The 20,807-nt window shown below is 40.9% G+C and overlaps 1 protein-coding gene across 2 annotated transcripts in view; it reads left to right on the forward strand.

Annotated features, from left to right (window-relative positions):
• Positions 1-20,807, forward strand: part of gria4a (glutamate receptor, ionotropic, AMPA 4a) — a 100,726-nt gene that overhangs the window by 2,178 nt on the left and 77,741 nt on the right. For both annotated transcript variants that reach the window (XM_023406629.2, XM_023406630.2), the window contains exon 2: positions 1,281-1,439. In XM_023406629.2, the coding sequence (XP_023262397.1) occupies positions 1,281-1,439 (159 nt within the window). The remainder of the gene's footprint in view (positions 1-1,280; positions 1,440-20,807) is intronic.

Here is a 20,807-nt window from a genome sequence, read left to right on the forward strand (position 1 = left end):
CACCACCACCACCACCACCACCACCCACACCACCAATGCGATGTCCAGGCTTCACAATCTGCTTGTAATCCAGCTGAGTTGAGCTGAGTCTGATTCAGTTAAACTTGGGTCACATCAGTTTACTTCAGTCCAACATGCTGTATGAAGAAATGTAGAAGTGCGGTATTTCATGGAGACAAAAAGTGGGCAGTTACATTTCCAGGTGTACCAGATGTCGTTGGGAAGCAAATGTTGCTGCTTTGATTTCAGCTTTAAGTTTTCCCAGAATGGCACCTGAACTTTTTCAAATTCTCTGTGAATGTTTCATAACTTTATACTGATCATGGCTCTATTGCAGTTATTCTATCATCTCTGACTGCCTGTGTCCACCTACAACACTCTGAATCATCTTACAGACTGACTTTGCCAGTTGTCTTTCAATTATAATATTTTGGTATTTTATATATTTTCAGTTTATTTCCAGCACAGCTTTCCGTGTTTTCTTTTCTTCTTTCTTTTTTTTCTTTCCTGTATTATTAATCAGGCTTCAGATGACTCCCCCAGCTTTTTCAAACAGAGGTGGTGATCTGCCACTCTTAACCAGAGATACCAGATCTCTCTCTTTCCCAAATTTCTGTCACGTTCCTATTCTCCTTAACTCTTCCTCTGACGCCGTCTCCACTATTTCTTATTATCTCTCGTCTCCCCTCGTTCTCACTCTGTCAGACGCACCGTATTGAGGGATACTCTCATTTTTAAAGGCCAACTGACACTTAGCACTCACCTCCCTCTTCTTTTCTTTTTCATGGCTCATGCGCCTCCTTTATTTAGCACACTTTTTGATCTGGCCTTCCTCCCTCCTGTTTTTCTTTTATATCCTCTCCTACTCATTATCTCTTTGACTGCCTTCCTGTCGGCTTAGTTGTTTCTCTTTTCTCCTCCTCTCTCTCTTTCTGTCTGTCTCCAGCTTCATCAATGAAATACACACTGTGGGTATCCGTAAGTGTGTCTGTAGTCATGTTTATGTGTGTGTGAGAGCGAGGATGTGCCGAAAGACAAATTACCTTTTGTAACAAAGCTAATGAAGATCTTGGCTTTCTTCTCTCCCTCCCCTCCTCTGTTTTTCTCTGCCCTCCCTCTCTATCTATCTTTCTTTCCCCACGTTACTCTCCTTCTTCCTGTCTCTCTCCCTCTCTCACCACGCACCCTTCCGACCCCTCTCCGCCCTACAATAACTCACTTCCTTTCCTCTCCATCATGTTCCTCTCCTCCTTGCCCTCTCTCTTTGTCCTTCTCTCTAGGCGGGTTGTTCATTAGGAATACTGATCAGGAGTATACAGCGTTCCGACTAGCTATCTTCCTTCACAACACCAGCCCTAATGCTACGGAAGCTCCCTTTAACCTGGTCCCACATGTCGACAACATAGAGACCGCCAACAGCTTTGCCGTCACCAACGCATGTAAGTGTTTAAGTGACTTAAAAATGAGGCTCTTTATCTTTGTATTGCTTTCTCTCTACGTGTTTGTTTTTCAGTCTCTATATTCTCTCTCCCCACCACACTGTTGGGTAAAGATTGCTTTAATTAGGAACTCAAGTTATTTAAAGGATCAGATTGCAACCTCATTATCTTTGTCACGCACAATACAGGAGCTGAGTTTTCTGTGGTGGACTTTGTTTGAAAACTGGCTTTTCTGCAATGGTTGCTGAACAAATTGCCATTTTGAAATGTTGATTTGTAGGTGCTGGGCAATGTCACTGGTTAGTTTTGCCAACAATTATGGCCAACACAGGTTTTTAATCACATCCATATGTTATCCACATCTAATCCCACTTAGCACTATCCACCCCATCTGCAAAAAAGATATTATCCATCACGAGATACTGCAGCTTGTTACAACCATAAAATTAGTCTCGGAACAGTTGCAGACAGTGGTGAAAATGGTTCCTTTGTGTTCAGAACAGAGGGGAACAGTTGGTACTTGTGTCCTCTCGGATCATTTGAGGGATGACAGCTAATCTTTCACCATCCCTGTCTGTACTGTGGGAGTTGAGATCTAATCCTTCACATGGCCTCTCAACCTGGAAGCCTGTGAGAAAGACTTTGAGATGTTTGTACTGGCAAATCGGTGTTAACAAGGCTTTACAGTTCAGATCTGCTCAGTATGCTACAGGTGTGGGTGTGTGTCAAAATATGAAAAATGCTATCACGATGAAAAATGTCTGTGTAATGAGAAAATATTTATCAAGATGTATGCCGGTCCTGTTGAATACTTGAACATGTCTTTGACATATTTTACAATGGGCACTGGTCTGTTTTGTGTTAGATCAGGAAAGAATAAGAATAACCTAAGATGAAATGCTGGGACATTTTCTTGTCGACAACATAATCTTAAATTGAATTTGTGCTTATTTGATGTTCTCTCTCCGCACTCTCTGATATCCTGATCATCCCACACTTTTGCTTTCATAATGATTATGGATGTTTTTTTTTTCCATGAGAGCACACAGTTGGCTGGTGGAAGGCTTTTATAGTAAATGTATTCCTTCAATCTGACTGGTGTCTTTAGGCACAATCATTGTTATTCTTTTATCTCCCAGAACGGTGAGATGTCCAAACTCCAAGCGGCTTTGTTATAGCTGTCTGTGTTTTCACATGACTTTGCTGAGTGACACTGGGTGAAAGCCCTGCTAATCTAAATGCCTTGAACGTGGTTAGATGTATCTCTGTGTGTGTCCTTGTGTGTGTTTATGATTGAGATGGCAACAATGTCCACGGGATACCCTTTGTGTAAGTCTCTTGCTCATCTGCCTCCTGGTGAGAGAAGTGTGTGTTATAATGTCGTTGCATGAGAGGAGACGAAGGTTCAGTTCTTACTTTTAATAGGTTTTTGAGTAAGTTGATGTATTTGCACTTTGATAAAAAAAAAAAAAATAAATTGAAAAATAGATGTTATGGGCGTGAGCACTGTGTGGAGGTTATGTTGATTCAAGAAAATAGCATGAAAATATGAAAATCTGTGTTTCTTTTGCTGCAAAATGAACAAGGTGCTCAGTGTTTTTCATCATTGTACGGTGCATCTTGAATAGCTTTTTGTAATGTCTTTACAAGCTGAATTTCCCTCAAGGGTATCTTATCATATCATATCCCCTTATTAACACAGTACCATTGTGCATCCATCTTATTTTGGGGAAATTTTCGAGTGATTGTACTGTAATATTTTACCTCCTTATCTCATTAAACTTTAACATATCGACCACTCGAGCTGTTAACTAGCCAGTGCGAACAAAATCAATACAGTATAATGCAACAATACAGTGCTTCTCCTTGTGGTATTATATCAATGTGTTTAACAAGATTCTTTAAATATCTCCAATTGGTGAATGGAAGCTGACTCAAGCTGCCCTACTGTCAAACAAGGCTACTGAAAAGGGCATAAAATGAATGCTTCAGAGTCTGAAATGTTTTTATCACCTGGCAATAGCTTTATGTTGTTTTATGCATGAGAAAATGAATTTAGACGTCTTCTGTCCCCGCAAGGCATTATTATAGGATTTAACTGCAGCCAAATGCAAGTCACATAGAATCATAAATCAAACTGTGTAATGCAATTTCCAAGTTTGTTGTTTCCCACCCCCTGTATTGTTGCCCCACATGAATGAATAGACAACCTACAATGATTGGAAAATTAATAGTCCATCTGCCTCCTCCCACCCACGAATACCATCACATGCTGCATCTATTTCTGTTCACTGTTAATCTGTGTGAGTGGGAAGGTACACACTGAATACACATCAGGTGGCTTTGTTATAATGTGAGGGGAGGAGTATGGAATTTACTGGTGATGAAGAAAGGGGTGTGCTGAGAGGAAATTTTGAGTCATTTCTTAGAGTTAAAAACCAATCAGCAGGTGTTTTACAACCAGCACGCATGCACTGAAGCCCAGCTGACTGAGATATGTTACAGTGGGTGCCGGACACCAGGGTTGGACTGGGAAAGAAATTGCTCCAGCCCTGGATTTATTGACTTCGACTGGGGTGCGACCACGCTTGTATCCCAAGTGACAGGCACACAGAGAGGGCCAGTAAAGAGGCTGACAGGGCTGGTGAAAACTTTATGGATTTTTTGACGTTCTACCCCCCCAACGATGCGACGGTCCACCAGGATTTGTCCCGTTATGCTCGATGGCCAGTCCAACCCTGCCTGAAACCTTTCTCTCTCTTTGTACTCTCATTCCTATTTCTACCACAGTATATCCACCAATGACCAGTGGCTTAGTTATAACAAAATCACGCTGTGCTCTATGTGCAAGACATCAAGAGTGTTTCCATTTGATAGAATGGTGCAACCATAAAAAAACATGGAGTCTTGGGTTTTAAGATTCCAGCAAGTGTAAACATCACATAGCTTCAGTAAAGAGTTGAAACAACATGATACAGAATTTATATCTTACACTGTCAGATATTGAGGAATAAGACGGATTTTCTAATCTGTTTATTGGGAAATGAACTTGGGAAAGGGTATGTTAACAGATAAGATCAGCAACATTTTTTATTGTCAACAAATCACGTTTAAAGACCAAAACCAACAATGAATTGATCCTGTTTAATATTGTCTGTGTTGCCAAAGCCTGGTAGCTTGTTCCTGTGTGTGATAGACCTCCATATTAACAAGTCTAACTCCTTGACAGACTAGCAGATCACCAAAGTTAACACAGTTCATCCTGAGGAGGACATGTATGTCTGTACACATTCCTTTATTACCGTGCACACAGCCACTGTTGTGTTTATTTTGAATCAGTCCCACATGTAATATCCTGCTGTTTTATACTCTAGTATAGCTGAAAATAGTCTCGAACAAATACACAATTTATTCCTGTTTGAGTGAAGTTAGCTAAAAGCTACAGTGCCCAGCTGTTTGAGGAAATTAAGTAGCCTATTTAAAAGTTAAACTGTATTTATGTAAGTTTTTATGACCCCATTTTAAAGATTTATGTCTTCAGTTGAAACGCATGGGCTGAGGGCTCAGAGCTACAGACAGGCAAGTGAAGTCAGTAATGAGCGATGGACGAAAATATTGTTGTCTTTGGTCTTTTCATGGGACGTATTGACAAGAGGAGAAGTATACAGGAGAATAAGGCATGCTTTATCCTTTGTATTATATATCAATCCATCCATTTTCTACCGCTTATCCTCTAGTAGGGTCGCGGGGGGGCTGGAGCCTATCCCAGCATCTTTTCGGGCAAGAGGCGGGGTACACCCTGGACAGGTCACCAGTCCATCGCAGGGCTAACACATAGAGACAGACAACCATTCACACTCACAGCCACACCTATGGTCAATTTAGAGTATCCCATTAGCCTAGTCCCCATTTTGCATGTCTTTGGACTGTGGGAGGAAGCAGCGCTAACCACTGCACCACCATGCAGCCCTGTATTATATATATATATATATATTTATTCTCTCTTGTGTTTTACTTTAAATATATTTATTCTCTCTTGTGTTTTACTTTAAGATTTCATTCATTCTACTCATTCTATTCAGATATCAAACCCTTTCGCTGTTTGTCTTCCTCTTGTACTTGTCTATTTCCATTTCTCTTTCCTGCCCACATATCATCTGTCTATCTCTTTCTCATAGGTGTACAGACACACACACACACACACAAACACACGCACACACACACACACACACACACACACACACACACACACACAAATGGAGGCATTGGGCCATAAGAGGAGGAGTGTTTTGAGAATGAAGCTGTTCTATGTGAACCGTCTGCTCTCTCTCTGCAGGCTACATATATCCACCTCTCTCACTCTCTCATACCCTCTTTCTGTCCCTTCTTCATTCTTGCCCACTTGTTCCACCTCTCTTGATCTGTCTCTCCATCTCTCTCCGCTTCTCCAACCTCTACCCTTATCGCCCTCATCTCCTCAGACTCTATCCCCCTTCCTCTGCTCCTCAATTCTTCGTCATGTTTTGCCATCCACCCTCTCACCCCATAACCCCCCCGCACAGGCGTGGTGAATGGATCCCTAAATTAATCCCTGACTCTTGCTTTGGGTGGTGAGCAACGCTCCAAATTAGAATAGAGAATTCTGCCTCTGACCTTGGCCAGTTCCTCTCTATTCTAGTATTCAGGAAGCCTGAACGGATCATAAAAATCCCTGGTCCCCATCGTTTTTTCCTATTCACAGAGGGAATACAACCCATTTTCTTCTCCCAGGGTCACACATCCATATATCCTCTGCTGCTGTCAATCTTTCTTTGTTGTTTCCTGTGTGTTCATGCATACCTGTGTGCCTGTCTCTTTTCTAGTATATAGATATGTATATCTGTGTCCTGTAGATGTGTTGTTGTGTCTTACTTTCTTTCATCTGTTCATATAGTTCCTCTTTTTTGATGTGGAGAGGCAAACTATTCCACTGGGCTCACTATGCTGTGTCTCGATTCACTGGCCTATAGAAAATAATGCACATGAATTAGCATAACCAAAACCTGCAGTGTGTGTGTGTGTTAGTGTGTGTGTTAGTGTGTGTGTGTGTGTGTGTGTGTGTGTGTGTGTGTGTGTGTGTGTGTGCGCGTGCGCGTGTGTGCCTGCGGTCATGCGCATGTGCCTGCGTGCGTAGTGACACATCTGTCCAAATCCAGATCCGTACGTGTGTGCACACCTGTGTGTCACTGTGGTGCATGGGCATGCATGAATGTGGCTGTGCGTGTTCCGTGGAAGAAACCCCGCTGAGACAGCATGTGATGAAGATAGACAGAAAGTGATAAGGTGAATTAGGGACAGAGGAGAGAGAAATGGAGAGGAAAGGATTTGTAACAAAGAGCTGGTTATGCCTGATTTGTGGTGCCAGAGCTGAAAGACACGATGATGTGTTGCCACGGCTGTAAATGTGTTTCTTGATATGTGGGATGATACTTGAGTTTTAATCCATTTTTTAATCCAAAACTAAAACAAATGATAAATGATTCTATTCTATTCTATTCTATTCGTACTGTACAGCACCTACTCTAATGATGATAATGTGTGGTGTGGTCTGGGGGTTTGGGTGGTTTATTATTGCGGTGATGCATAACCTCATTTGTCATCGAGAGTTAATATAGATTTGTTGTATAGTGAATCATTCACAAGTCAATACTGTTTATGTATTATTGACTGCCACAGATTGCATTTACATGTAGGCTTCACCTGATTATACTTGCAGCCTGATTGAGTTAAACTGATGGAGTCAGAATCTCCTTGAGGTGTCAGTCATTTTGTCCCTCTGTTGTTTGGAGTTAAGGGCAAAATTAATTAATGTGGAGATGTGGTGGTGATTAAGATTCTGGATTAGATAATGGTTTTTAGACCTGCACTCATGACAAGACAAAAGTTAAAATCTTATCTTCCTTCACATCTGTATTTACTGTATTTGGATTAATATAACAGTCTAATTAAATATTTATGCTTCACCTCAGTGTAACCTTGGCTTTTCCATTAGTTGTTGGTGCTTGTCACTTTTAGAATAAATCTGTTGTCCAGAATCCAGAATGTGGGCCATAACAAAACATTTCTGATGCAGTGTAATTGGATGGCAATCAGTGTGTGACTCCGTCAGGGTGGGTTAGATTGAATCTGTAAACTCTGCGGGGTTCAATCAAAGAAAGACAGTATGTCATAAAAACAGTATCATAATAGTAAACAACACAGGCATCATTATACAGAGTAAATGGGAATGGGGTCACTGGGTGTTCTTTTCTGATTGCCATTATCTCTCTATTCATCACAGTGACTTGTGTGAAGCGAAAAAACGAGTAGTTCCACCACTAACATACAAAACAAAGAACTGCTATCCCAATATTTTAAAGTGTAACTTCACATCAGGCTTAAAAACAGTGTTCTGGTGCCCTCTCTGGCTGAAAGTTTCAAGCCTTTGTTTTTTACCTATGTCCCCAACCAGCAGCATTGATGGGTGTGGTTGGGTGTGGCCAGAAGTGTGATTGGTTGCACCTGTAACCACACCCAACAGTGATGTCACAGGGTCCTGGAGTATACTTGAACATCACTGCAGCAAGGAGAGAAGTTAAACCATTGGAGATCAGGCAAAAGATTTTCACGTGTTAAAGGTTTGTTGGCATCAGTGATATCTGAAAACACAGGAGTAAAACAGGTTGCTTGATTTATGGATATGCTGTTGCTACCTACGCACGTAACCACTCCAGCAATGCCACACTTAGGCTACACCAAAGCTGACATGCGCCTCCTGAAAAATGTAGCTATACACCAGGGGCAGCTACGGAGCTACCACATAGAGACCACTGTGCAGAACTGTGGAGACAGATGATAACAGCAGAAGCCTGATCACATGCAATACATGTGTCTAGTGTTGCGTACAAGTGGACTCCTGTTAACCCCTTGTGTGCACTATAAATCTGTCCTAAGAAACATCTTACATTAGAAGGGTAATGTGAATAGTCAGAAAAAGAACAGATTTCAGTGACTTTACAGTTCAGTGTAATTCTAAAAGTTAAAAGTTTCTCTTCACAAACTGACCAAACTTGAGGGTGGTAGACATTGTTGTGGACAGCTCCTAGTGCTGTTCTTTTTCAGGGTTTTTTTCAGTCTCATAGCACTTTCCTGCCCATTAAAAATGGAAAGTGGAAACACACCCTTACAAGTCTTTGTTTCCCGCGTTGACAAGAAAATAACTGCGTCTGCGGTGATTTAGTTGTTAATTGAAAGGCTGTTAATACAGTGATGAATATAAAGACAAACATGTACAAAAACACACACACACACACACACACACACACACACACACATAAACACACACTTTCAAAGAGTTCATCACTCTACATATTCAGGGCTTTGATCACATAGATTCCTGGAACACCCTGCTACAACTCTGCAGCACCCACCCACGCACCCACACACGCGCACACACGCAAACACAATTTATTTTGCAGTCCCACCCTCTCTCTCTCTCTCTCTCTCACTGACACATATGCACATTGATTTGCCAACCTGTCCTTATATATTGCAACTTCCTTACAGACAGCATTTCTCCGAGCCTTTTCCTAGCTCACCTCTTTCATTAAACGGCTCAGTCATCTTGTAGATGATTTGAGACGCTCAATAATAGCACTGTACCATCATCTTTATTGGTGACGTTTTGCATGGTCATATGTCTTCTTAATGGCCACACTGAGGGAAATAGAGTGGAATGATATCTGAAACCCTGGCAGGGCAAAGAGATTTACATTGCAACAAGCCTTCGTTTATTCATGTTACTGGCATACTGGAAGTGCCGGATGACTCTGACAGGGCTCTAAATGCTTTTCCCGGCATCAAGATGCATAATCTGGTTCAGGGTAATAGCATGGTAATAACTTATTAATTTCAATTTTTTTTCCCATTCACAGGCACCTTTATTGGAGCATTATTTTCTTAGTACCCAGTTAGTAAAACTTTGAATCCCAATTCAGTGGTGAGTTAAAGTCAGTTTTTGTTACTGGAATAGTGATAATGAAACAGTGGGGAAGAGCAACCATACATACAGAAATGCATTGCAGCTCAGTTGATAATTTTCTATGCATACTGTGCCTTACATAATGTCATGAATCCTGCGCCTGCAAGCTCTAGAGATGGCAGCTCCACTGATCAAGAGGTTCAAAGCTGCCTCTCAAATTTAATGGCTCTTATTTCCTCCAGTCAAGCTAACTGCCTGAAAACCAACAGTTTCACAAAGTATCTGGGCTCATATTCACAGTGTTTTGTCTGAATTGCTGTGTAGGAGTTCATCTAAGTTCCAAGTTGGGAGTTTATTAAGAGCTGCTGAGACAGGAAAAAAAACAAAAAAGGTTATGGTGGGAAAGAAAAGAAACTATAGTGAGCTCTACTGGATGTTTTGAAATCAGTGTCTGATGTCTGTCTCACACACACACACTCACAGAAATTGTAACTGTTGTTAAAGTCAAAGTTACGTACTGAAAAAAAAATGGCAAAACTTTAGTGGTCATATATACAAACAAATAGTGCAAAATGAAATTTTCTTTATTTGAATCCTTTAGGTCTGATCGTGATTTGTTTGCTATATTAGTGTGCCTGACTCAGTCTCCAGCCTCAGTGATAAATTTAGAAATTTTTAAATGGAAAACATCTTAGAATTGCAGTGTTAAGACTGACAAAACCATTGCTTAGAATTTTATCATAATCAACACTTAAAAGCTCATGGTAATGCAATACATGGATTACTGCCACAATGTGAAGCTGTAAAAAGGGAAAATCAGATGTTTAATTCCTTGTAACTGTATTACACACTAAGAGAATGAGATTTTGCAGAGAAATATCTTTTTGTTTTCATGCAGTATTTCAGTTAATCACAGATTCTATTATTTCTGCAGCACTGGGGTCATGGAACTCAGAATTCTCCACTTGAAACAAGGTCAAGAAAACTGAATAGGGGCTCACAAACAAAACCCCTCACATAGCAGGAGCAATGTAAGATACTCAGGACTCCATGTTTTTAATTATAGAGAACATACTTGCAGTGCAATGCAGAAATAGACTGTAGGCTTTCCACCCTCATGACTGTCTGCACTGGATTAAGTTTTGTTCAGTTCAGACACTAAATGTAATTTTCACATCTGGTGACAGTATGTCCACACAGACATCAGTGGCAGTGTTCCTCACCACAGTGTCAGTTTTCACATTCTCTCATTTTCCTTTAAATCACCAGTGACGATCAAAATGCTCAAGAGTATTCACTGCGTGCATATGTATTGTGGCTCTTGTGGAGTGCTGTAAGTGCTCCCTGAAGAATCGCCCTGTTACATCATTTTATTCTAGCCTCAGCAGTAATGACCAAACAGCAAGCAATGTTGTTAGAGAATGCAGCATGTCGCAATGAATCCGCACATTTGCTCCAGGTAATCTGATTTCATTTAGTGGCACAATAAAACAGACTCTTTCTCAGTGTGTCTCACTTCTTTCATTAAAAAGTCCACTGCCAGGGAGTAAAACTGACATCTCAATGCACTAGAAGTAGTGAGAGGAGTTTTTAAGGGCAGTAAATGTTCGTGCTTTTGCAGCTAGAACTGAAGGCTGTGACGCTCAGGCAGAATTAGACTACAGTATTCAATAATGTTTGTCAACAGTTCTGACACATTTTTGTTCTTTAATACCAATTGTGCAATAACAGTGGGGTCCTTTTTCACAATGTCTAGCTTTTCACAGACATTCAGTATCATCTGAAAGAAGATATCAATATTTTTATATTAACACTGGATTGCATAACTACATGTATGTGAATGGGATTACTTGTAGTTATTAGCCCAAAGACAAGTCTTTTGCTGTCCTGCAGATTCCCTCGCCTCTACAAAGGTTTTTAGCGTCTTTCAGCATTTTGTTTTGGTTTCCTAGTCTGAAATCGCATCATTTTTAGTTGCAGCTGTTTTTTAGTGGGTTCACACCCTGAAACCCTACTTTACACTAGTTAGCCAACACCAAACGACACACACACAGTCAGCAACTAGCTAGTGAACAAAGTGGAACATTTAGCAGCTTAAGAACCAGATATTTTCCCTCAAAAGTTAATGGAGACCAAAAGGAGAGTGAATGTTGGACTTATATTCATCAGTTGTGGAAACACAACTTGAAATGAATTATAATGCTGCTTTGAATCTGCTATATGTATAAATACGCAACTATTTGCTAACACTTAAAAGGCGATAATATGCTGGTGGCTCAGTCTTCCACATCGTTCATGTGCCCAGAACATGTCACTAAAGATGTATTAACTCAACCTTTATTTAACTCTCAAAGAATCAGTAAGGGCATGCCTTCATTTTCAGTGATGTCGAGAGTATACTTAAAACAGAATGAATACACACAAAAGAACGCACGAGAAAAGAAACAAACAACAGCAGAACACAGTTAAAAACAGTTACATTGAAGAGCAGAGCAATTTGTGATGATGGTTTTAAATTGACCAATAGGTACAACTGTGTAGTTTTAATGTGTGGTGTAAAATGTCCCGAGTGTGTGCAAAACAAGCACTAAAGGCAGTTTTCCGAAAGTTAGTGTTTTACATGTGGGACTTTGAGCATCAGCCAATCACTCGAGTGAGTCGAGTGGTGAGAATGGGACCACTTTGAAATGTCTCTAAAGACATTTCAAAACAATGTAGATCAGACATTTAAAACAGTCAAATACAAATTAAAGCCAACAGAGGGAGTTGTGGTACTTCACTGTGAATGTGATGAGTTTTTAAAGACCAATAACTTCCCAAATATTTTTGGACTAACGCTGCCAGTTGGCTAAAAGTACAGAAAAACTTTTAGTTATTATAGTGGAAACAGCCAATGAAACAGCATTTAGGGAATCATACTGATACTAAAGCTGCACTGAAACTCATATTAATGAAATTCTTCTTTATGGGTCTGCGGTTCCTTGAAGCAAGATGAGACAGTCTTATTGCAGGTCTTACAGACTACCAACCCTGAAGCTGGTTGAGTTAAATCCTCCCACAACAAGCTGCAGTGTTTGGTCTGGTTCAGCCAAGTGATATTAAAGTAACAATCAGAAAAACAGCTTCATTATCTTGCTGTGGTCAAGAAGGATGGAGGGTTTTTTTTTTGTTTTTTTTTAAGCTGTATATGAATTCCAGGTCAGTGCTGTATTGTCTTATGTATTTGTTCATGCCTCAGTAGTAATGAACAATGAATAATATTATTAGACCATTCAGTATGTCTCTCTGAATATCCACATCCCCTCCAGGTAATGTGACTTCACTTGGATAAAAGGCAGACTGTGACTCTTTAACAGCTGACCCGCACCTACACACACACACACACACACACACACACACACACACACACAATAAAAGCTTCTGTCAAATGTGTTTCATTAAGACCCCTATTTTCCCACTGGGCATGATAGTTGCGCTGTAAACAGAAAAATATCTGTTTCCTCTGTGTTTGTTTTTCACGCTCTGGCGTTTGGAAGATGAAAAGCATGAGATGAGATGACAGTGGATTTTAAGTGTTATGCGTCGCCTTAGCAAAACGCAGGGGTATTTATACTGAATAGAGACGTGTTTGCAGTAATTGTCTGTGACGTCTTTTTGTTGTTCTTCACTCTCCCGGCTTAGCTGCTGTTGTTGTCATGTTCTGATCAAAGGATTTCCATTTGTGGACTTTCTTCTCCTTCCGTTTCATTCCTCTCACTTTGCTTTTGTTGCCCTCGTAAGCACATGCATGCTCTCGCACATAATCATAACAAAACATGGTGATTTTCTGTTGTCTGATTTTTCTCCTAATGTCTTCATTTCTCACCTCCAATTTCCTTGAGTCATGCTCACACGTTACCTTTATTTTCGCCCCTTCTTACAGCATTTCTTCCCTCTCTCGGTCTCTCTCTCTCTCTCTCTTTCTCTCTCACACACACCATTTTCTGTGTGTCATTGCTCTGTCTCATTACTCATTAGCTGTTAAGTGGTTTGTGGTGTGGGTCAAACGCTGTGACGTGTGCATAGTCAGTTTATTTAAGCTTAAACTGACACATGAGCTGCTGAAGCACATCCTGTACCTACACCTACATCGTCACATCTATCACCATCTATGTGTCTCTGTGGTTGTTTTGATTTCCTTGTTTTGAACTTGGATTATACTAACAGATACTAACAGAACTTTCATTTCATTTCCTCTTAATCATAATGGTCACCATGCTATTGCAGTTTTTCTCTCTCCTTAACACACCAAGACACACACACACACACACACACACACACACACACACACATAACTCCCCATACCTTTGTGTGTGTGTGTGTGTGTGTGTGTTTGTTTCCATGGATTTATGAGGTGGATGAAAGGAAGGGCATTAGTTAATATTGATGAGTACTGCCACTCAGTCCTTCTCACTGAGGCTCACTTAGAGATGAGAGGCATGACCTTTACACACTCACACTCACACACACACACCAATGTGTGCACCCCGACATACACACTCACAAATGCAAACAAGTAATATACGAAAAACACCAACAAAGGTTCAGGCCATTCACTGTTCTATTATTATAACTATTAACTATTCCCATTTTGTGTCTTTAATTGGAGAAACCCAGCATCTATGTTTGTGTGTTATGTGTTGGGTGTGTGTATGTGTTGTGTGTGTGTGTGTGTGTGTGTGTGTGTGTGCGTGTGTGTGGATACACATGCAAGTTGGTCTGCATTGGTTAGAAGCTGCATTTGCTCACACAGAACATTGAGATTCTCACAGACCTCAAAGCCAGTGTCGGCCTTGGACCAATTCATCGCTAATGGCGCATTGGTATTCAGCAAAGGTAATAGATTCCTAGGTAACCAGCAGGTAATTCATCACACTTACAAATAGGAAGAGACAGAGTAGGAAACGAAAAAGCTATTAAACTGATCAGAGCAGTAGCAGAGCTCATATGAAGAGAGAGAAAGGCTCTTGCGGATGTAGAGGAAAATAATTAATTAAGCATTCTCTGGCAATCATCATGGGGGCAGGTACACATAAAAAGGCAGGGAGGGCGGGCATACATGAACACATGAGCAAAGTCACGGACACACACGCCCTGCACACACATTACACACACAGAGACTCACCAGTGCAGCTCAAACGAGTAATTTAACCGCTGTGCTAGACTGAGAGGTGGCTGCTGTGTATGTTTGGACGTGTTTTTGTTTGTTTGTTTGCTGGCCTTAGAGGTCAATTTCTTCCTGACAGCATTGGTATTTATCTCCTTAAGCTCCCTGGTTTACCAGTGTGCGCTCATGTGTGTGTCTGTGTGTGAGATAGAGAGAGAAAGAGAAAAAGAGAGCGCTCGTGTGTTTGTGTGTGTGTGTGTGTCTGTGTTTCAAAAGTCACATCACGGTTTGCCCACTCACATTCTGGCCCCGTCTTGCTGAGGTAGTGGAGTGCATCAAATAACACACACATGCACACACACACACACACACACACAGACATGCACACAATCGATCTGGCTCTTCAGACAGTCACCGTGATGGATGGACACTCCCTTGCTTCTATTTTTGCCTCTGCATGTCTGCCTTCTTATCCTCAGAACTATAGAAACATGAAGAGAGTCCCTGTATCATAATACCAAACACAAACTATCTGTCTGTATGTCTGTGCCAGGAGGATATTTGCAATTGTCTGCATTCTCATAACTAGTGTGTGTTTTTCACGCCCAGCAGGTTTTTCCTGGCTGAGCCACATTTCTGTCGTTCAGCCTCCTGCCTCTCCCACTTCTGAGACAGCAGTGAGGCACAGCACCACATGGCACCACTTGCTGCCTCACGAGGAGGTTCCTGAGTAGTTTTACTTCTGTAATCATACAGAAATATGTCAGGGCAAAACCCAGTGAAGAGTGATGGAAGGCCGGGCATTGCTTCAGAAGCAAGTTGCAGACTCTTGCTCTTGCTCGTGGTGCTTGGATATGCAGTGTTAATGGTCCAGAGAGGGTCTCATTGGGCTTTCACTTCATCTTATGAGCCGAGGCAAGGCATCTATCTTTTCATGAATAAATAACCATGGGTGTGTATATAAGTATAATAAGTTGTGAAACTTATTTTGTGCCTCAACCAGCTACATTAAAATGCTGTTTATACTTCTGATGCATCAGAAGTAACAAATCAATATTGTACATAAAAATAACACTGACAAGGATGCACTCTCAGTATAGTACTTTTTATACTGCTAGTGCATTTTGAATGATGATGCATTTGTTTGCTTGTATTGATAATAAAATAATAATTTGACTGCAGTTTGCAGTAGTTTTACACAGTGGTATTGACACTTTTAGTTAATTAAAGCATCCGAATACTTCTTCCACCACTGCTTATTGTCACCCTGCTAATGATCTGGGTGCTCACAGTTGGCTGTAGGTTTCCAAGCTCCCTCTGACTGTTGGCTATCTTTTTATCCTGAGCATTGTAATTGCCTTAAAGCTATCCTGCACCAGGGACAGTGAACTAAATATTCTTTTTTTTCTGCTGACCTAACTGAATGATTTGAGAAGGTGAATTTGAGGTAAAGGGGTAAGCTGTGGTTAATGATCACCATATTTCCTCCTCTGACCCCTCGCTGTCCAATATTATTAGAAATATTCCTCCACAAACTTTGACATTGGCATCGTTAACACTAAAGGACACTACAGCTCTTCATTACTGATAGTATGTGTCCTCCCATTGGAAGGCAAATTAAACCAGCATCCACACAATACAACTTGATTGGAGACTAATTCAAAAGAAATTGATGTAAGTGGAGTCAGCGCCCACTTAATTAAGTATTGGAGAATCACCCTGAAATTATAAAATCAGTCATGTCAAGCTGTGTGTGTCAAACACGGTTGGTCTGTGCGATAATCATAGTGACACATTCTCAGCTGTTGCTTCTGTGACGGCTCCATTTAGAGAGGCATTGAGTTGGGAAATGTAAACTAGCTGAGCAACCACATTACCTCTTGGCGGTGCAGAAAGAGTTCAAAACAAGGTCAAAGCCTTCCCATCTGGGGCCCTTTTAGTTGGAGGAGCCACCAGAGGGTGCTTACTAAATGGGATCACCAACTGCCTGGAGGACCCCAGTGCTGTTGTCCCCCTCCTCTCTCTCTCTCTGACTCTCAAGGTAGAGGGCACTGCTCGCTGTCCGCTCCACATTAATCTAACAGTCTCTAGACTACTACGAGTACCTAACATCGTAAGAAGATATATTTGTATTTCTAGAATCCTGTCTCTTTCTTTATAGCCTGTCTGTGTCCATCCATCCATCTGCCTGCAGTACATACTGCATTTTAGCTAAACAGAATTCATTCTCAGCCATTATTGCGTGTTGACTGAGCAGCTGGAGGGAAACACTCCACTCTGAAGCCCTTGATTGCAATAGCTGTCAAAGTACAGTTGGTAATTACACATATAGAACTCCCATAGGTAAATGTCAAACAGTGTGCGGGAGGGTGTTTGGTGTGTCAAGACTGAGCCCTTTAGTTTTCTCTATTTAATTTTCTTTCTTCTCTGAGAGATGGAGAGGAGAGGAATATTACCTCAGACAGCTTTTGGTGTTTGTAAGGCAGTAGGTGAGACTAGAAAGGAAAGATTTGGGTCAGGAATGTGTTTGGTGTCTGCTTGAGGATGGAAGGGGAGGGACCAGAGAGAGTGAGAAAGGGAAGAGAGGAAGGGGAAAAGGGTAAGAAATGAAAAGGAAGGCAACTCTTCAGCTCACCAGGAGATACAGTTTACACCCTTGCATGTGTTGTATATATATCTCTATTTTAGTATATGTTGCCATGTTTAGATAATCACATCTTTCCTCTTGGTGTAAAGCAAACCTGTTAAACCTGCTGCATGATATAACACACATCATTGTCTGCTTGACGTTCTAGAAAATACTGTTTCGTTGTCCGCGGTGTGTGCATGAAATGATAATTGTGTTTGTGAGACAGTGACAAAGTCATGAAAACACTCCCACAGACAAGGAGCAACAGCTATGACAATCAGCTCTCTGTGGGGATTATTACACTGAGTCTTATCATGGCAGTGTTATTCAGACGGTGAATTACTGGCACCGATGCGCATGCACTTAAACTCTCTCCCCATCTTGCTCATTCACATGATTGTCGACATGCACATACACACATGTCCTACTCTCTCTTCGCTCATTCTCCCACAGGCTCTAGTCCTCACACACACACACACACACACACACACACACACATGGTCATACGCTCGAGGGGGATGATAGGATGATAGTACAGATGGCATACTGGAGTAATATTCTCCATATGGGAAGGTAATTTTGTCAGAGCAGTCGTCTGGGGAGAAGGAGAGAGGGAGATTAGATCTGCAGAGGGAGAGAGAGAGGTGGAGGTTCTGTAGTACATGGCCACGGGATCATGCAGGACTGAATTTAGTCATTTAGAATAATTGCTGTTTATATTATACTAAGTAGATAGCAGTAAATGTAGTTATAAAAGCAAGATAACACAGCTGTAGCTGTCCACTGAGGCATGTTATTTTTTATTTTTTATCTGTATGATGTTTTAATGTCCCTCGTGACTTGGCATGTAGCTGTATGTATGTATTTTAATTAATTATTTTATAGTTTTTTTTTTTTACAGCATACCAGACTTTAGTAGTGATACCAGTGGAGGGCCACTGTGTGGTTAAAGATGAAGAGCACCCAAGTAAGGTCTTTCGTCACCGTAACTTAGAACAGAAGGACTTACTCCATGCTGTTACTTTAAATTAGACATTGACGTTCTCAGAGATTCGGTCAAATTCTTGTCGTTCCAGTAGGTTATCGCAAGGTAACTGTAGAGAGAGCACAGGGATTCTGGAAATGCACATTTAAACGTGCACAGATGTATTACATTACATTTATTTGGCAGATGATTTACATTAAGTGTATTCAAGCTCTAAAGGAACAAGAGCTAGATAAATTGGAAGTGCAAGCCTCCCAAATAAACAACTAAAAATGTGTTCAGAGAGCTGTGGTTTGTGGGGGTGGGAAGGTGTGGCTCCTTTCACTACCCTGTAGACCAGCACCAGAGTCTTGAAGTGGATGCAGCAGGGAGAAGGTAAACAGGATAAGACTGATGACTTCAGTTAGTGTGGTGGTGACGCTGGTGCATTCCTGAGCATGTGCCTCTCTGTGGTTGGTTATAGATTCAGCACCACGGATAGCGCCTGTGACAAACGGCGTCTCCACTGGGCCTTTGAAATGCAAGCTTCTGCCAGACTCATAGCAACTCTTGCTTAATTCAAGTATCTTAACCATCTATGTAAGGAAATGAATACAGAAATGATTAAGTAATAAAGTTATTACCCAAAATATCCATGACAAATGTCTTTTGCACTGCAGGGCCGTTCTGTTTCAAACTGAGGGAATGATCAGATTTAACATCTTCACACAGTTTTATTTCATGGTATTGTATTTTCTTCACATTTGGCAAAGCTAAGAGATAAATCCAACTCCTAGTCAAGCTGCAGCAAAAAATGCCATTAGGTATTTTCTTGCCCTCCATATAAATTTTGACACAGATGAATACAATACACAGATAAAGAGCTACATCCAGTTTCATGTTGCTAAATTGGCAATTGTTTTAATTGCATACATGTGAAGTTACAGTCGCTAATAACCTGAAAATATGTTGTAGTTAATGACTCCATGTTGTGGTTGTTTAATATGTTGTAATTATTTGTTTTTTTATACTGCTGCTAACTACTAATTCATATAATATAGATTTTCACCCGCATACAGTCGATATGTTTGAATCAAAATAAGTTTGCCTTAATTGGGTTAACGATTGTTCTTCCTTCCATAATCGCCACATCTTTGATACCATGGTCTGATAAATGCACGTTTCTAATTGGCTGCATGATGTTTGGAACCTCCAGCATGTACACTTGGTCCGTTTAGCTGGCATGTGTCTTTTCAAAACCACTTACTGTGCACCCATCAAATATAGATTTCTTCTTAAAAGTCCACCTCGTGTCTCCCCCAACCTTGTCTAATTTGTGCTGAAAACATGGGACATTTCCTCATTCAACACTGTTTATGTGATGCATCTGTGTACCCCACCCCACTGAACAAATGAGCAGCTAACTTAGCTTCCTAACCTCCTTTAAAATGTGCATGCTCTGTTTTTGACAGATGACCATGACACATTCAGAATAATCAACCCTCTATTTGATGTCATGTATTATTAGACACACTGAGAGTCGTTACTCTGCATAATCCAAATCACTTCCAGTTTTGTAGAAACAACTGGAAAAGACTGGAGGCTATAGATTGTAGGTTCTTTTTATAGAGCAAATCTATTTTTCATGAGAAGACTCCTGCATTTTGAGCTCCCTGGACTTTTTGAGTGTTTGCCTGCTGCGGATGATGAGAAATGGGAGGTGGGGGGATGAGTTACTGAATAGACACATATGACACAAACTACACATCAAGCTTGGGAAAATGTCCTTTGTTATTAATTGTAACAAGAAGGGATATTTTCTCTCGGGCAGATTAATGGCGGCAAACATCAGTATTCACTGAATGTGTGTGTGTGTGTGTGTGTGTTGTGTGTTGTGTGTGTGTGTGCGCGCTCCTGCATTTGTACTCATCCAACTATCCATCTAAGCAGTTGTTCATATCCTTGCACATGTCTTTGCACATTCTTCTTCATATTTATTATGTGTGCAATTATCTGCCCTGTTTGTTTGTGGTTATCTGCATACAAACAGCTTAGCCTCAAGAAGGACAGAGAGTGAGTCATTTTCAAATGCTCCTGGAAGCATGATGTGCAGATAAGGCCCTGAATGTGTATCTGCACATATCTGATGATGTGTGTGTAGCGTTTGAGCCCAGCGGGTGTGTGTAAATAGCATGGTTTCTGCTACGGGGAAATTAGTATGGCTGACCTACGCCACTGCATGAATATTACTGCATAACACAGAAACGCTGGTTTATCTGGTAGAAATGAACAATTAATTAATTTAGCCCTGCAATTAAGATACACAGAGATATGAGGTCTGTAAAGCAAAATGCAAAAGGAAAGTTGTTGATGCTGCTTTGAGTATGATTGTTTGTTTCTTTATTTGTTATGTACTGATAGCAACTAACCCCTAGCTGTGTGAGCCAGGCTTATAATGACAAAGCCTTTGTTAAACAGACTTGGTCAATAGTGAGAAGCATTCTGCTGACATACAGCACAGTCTTCCACTAGTCCTTGTCAGTGGTTTGGCCCAAGTTTCCAAGCCAATTACTTGTAAATTGATTATGTTTACTGAACTCACAGGGCTAACCTGCACCAATTTGTGTATT

This window comes from Seriola lalandi, unplaced genomic scaffold (assembly GCF_002814215.2).
Source record: "Seriola lalandi dorsalis isolate HSWRI2012SDOR001 ecotype SW California unplaced genomic scaffold, Sedor1 jcf7180002054313, whole genome shotgun sequence".
Classification (NCBI taxonomy): domain Eukaryota; kingdom Metazoa; phylum Chordata; class Actinopteri; order Carangiformes; family Carangidae; genus Seriola; species Seriola lalandi.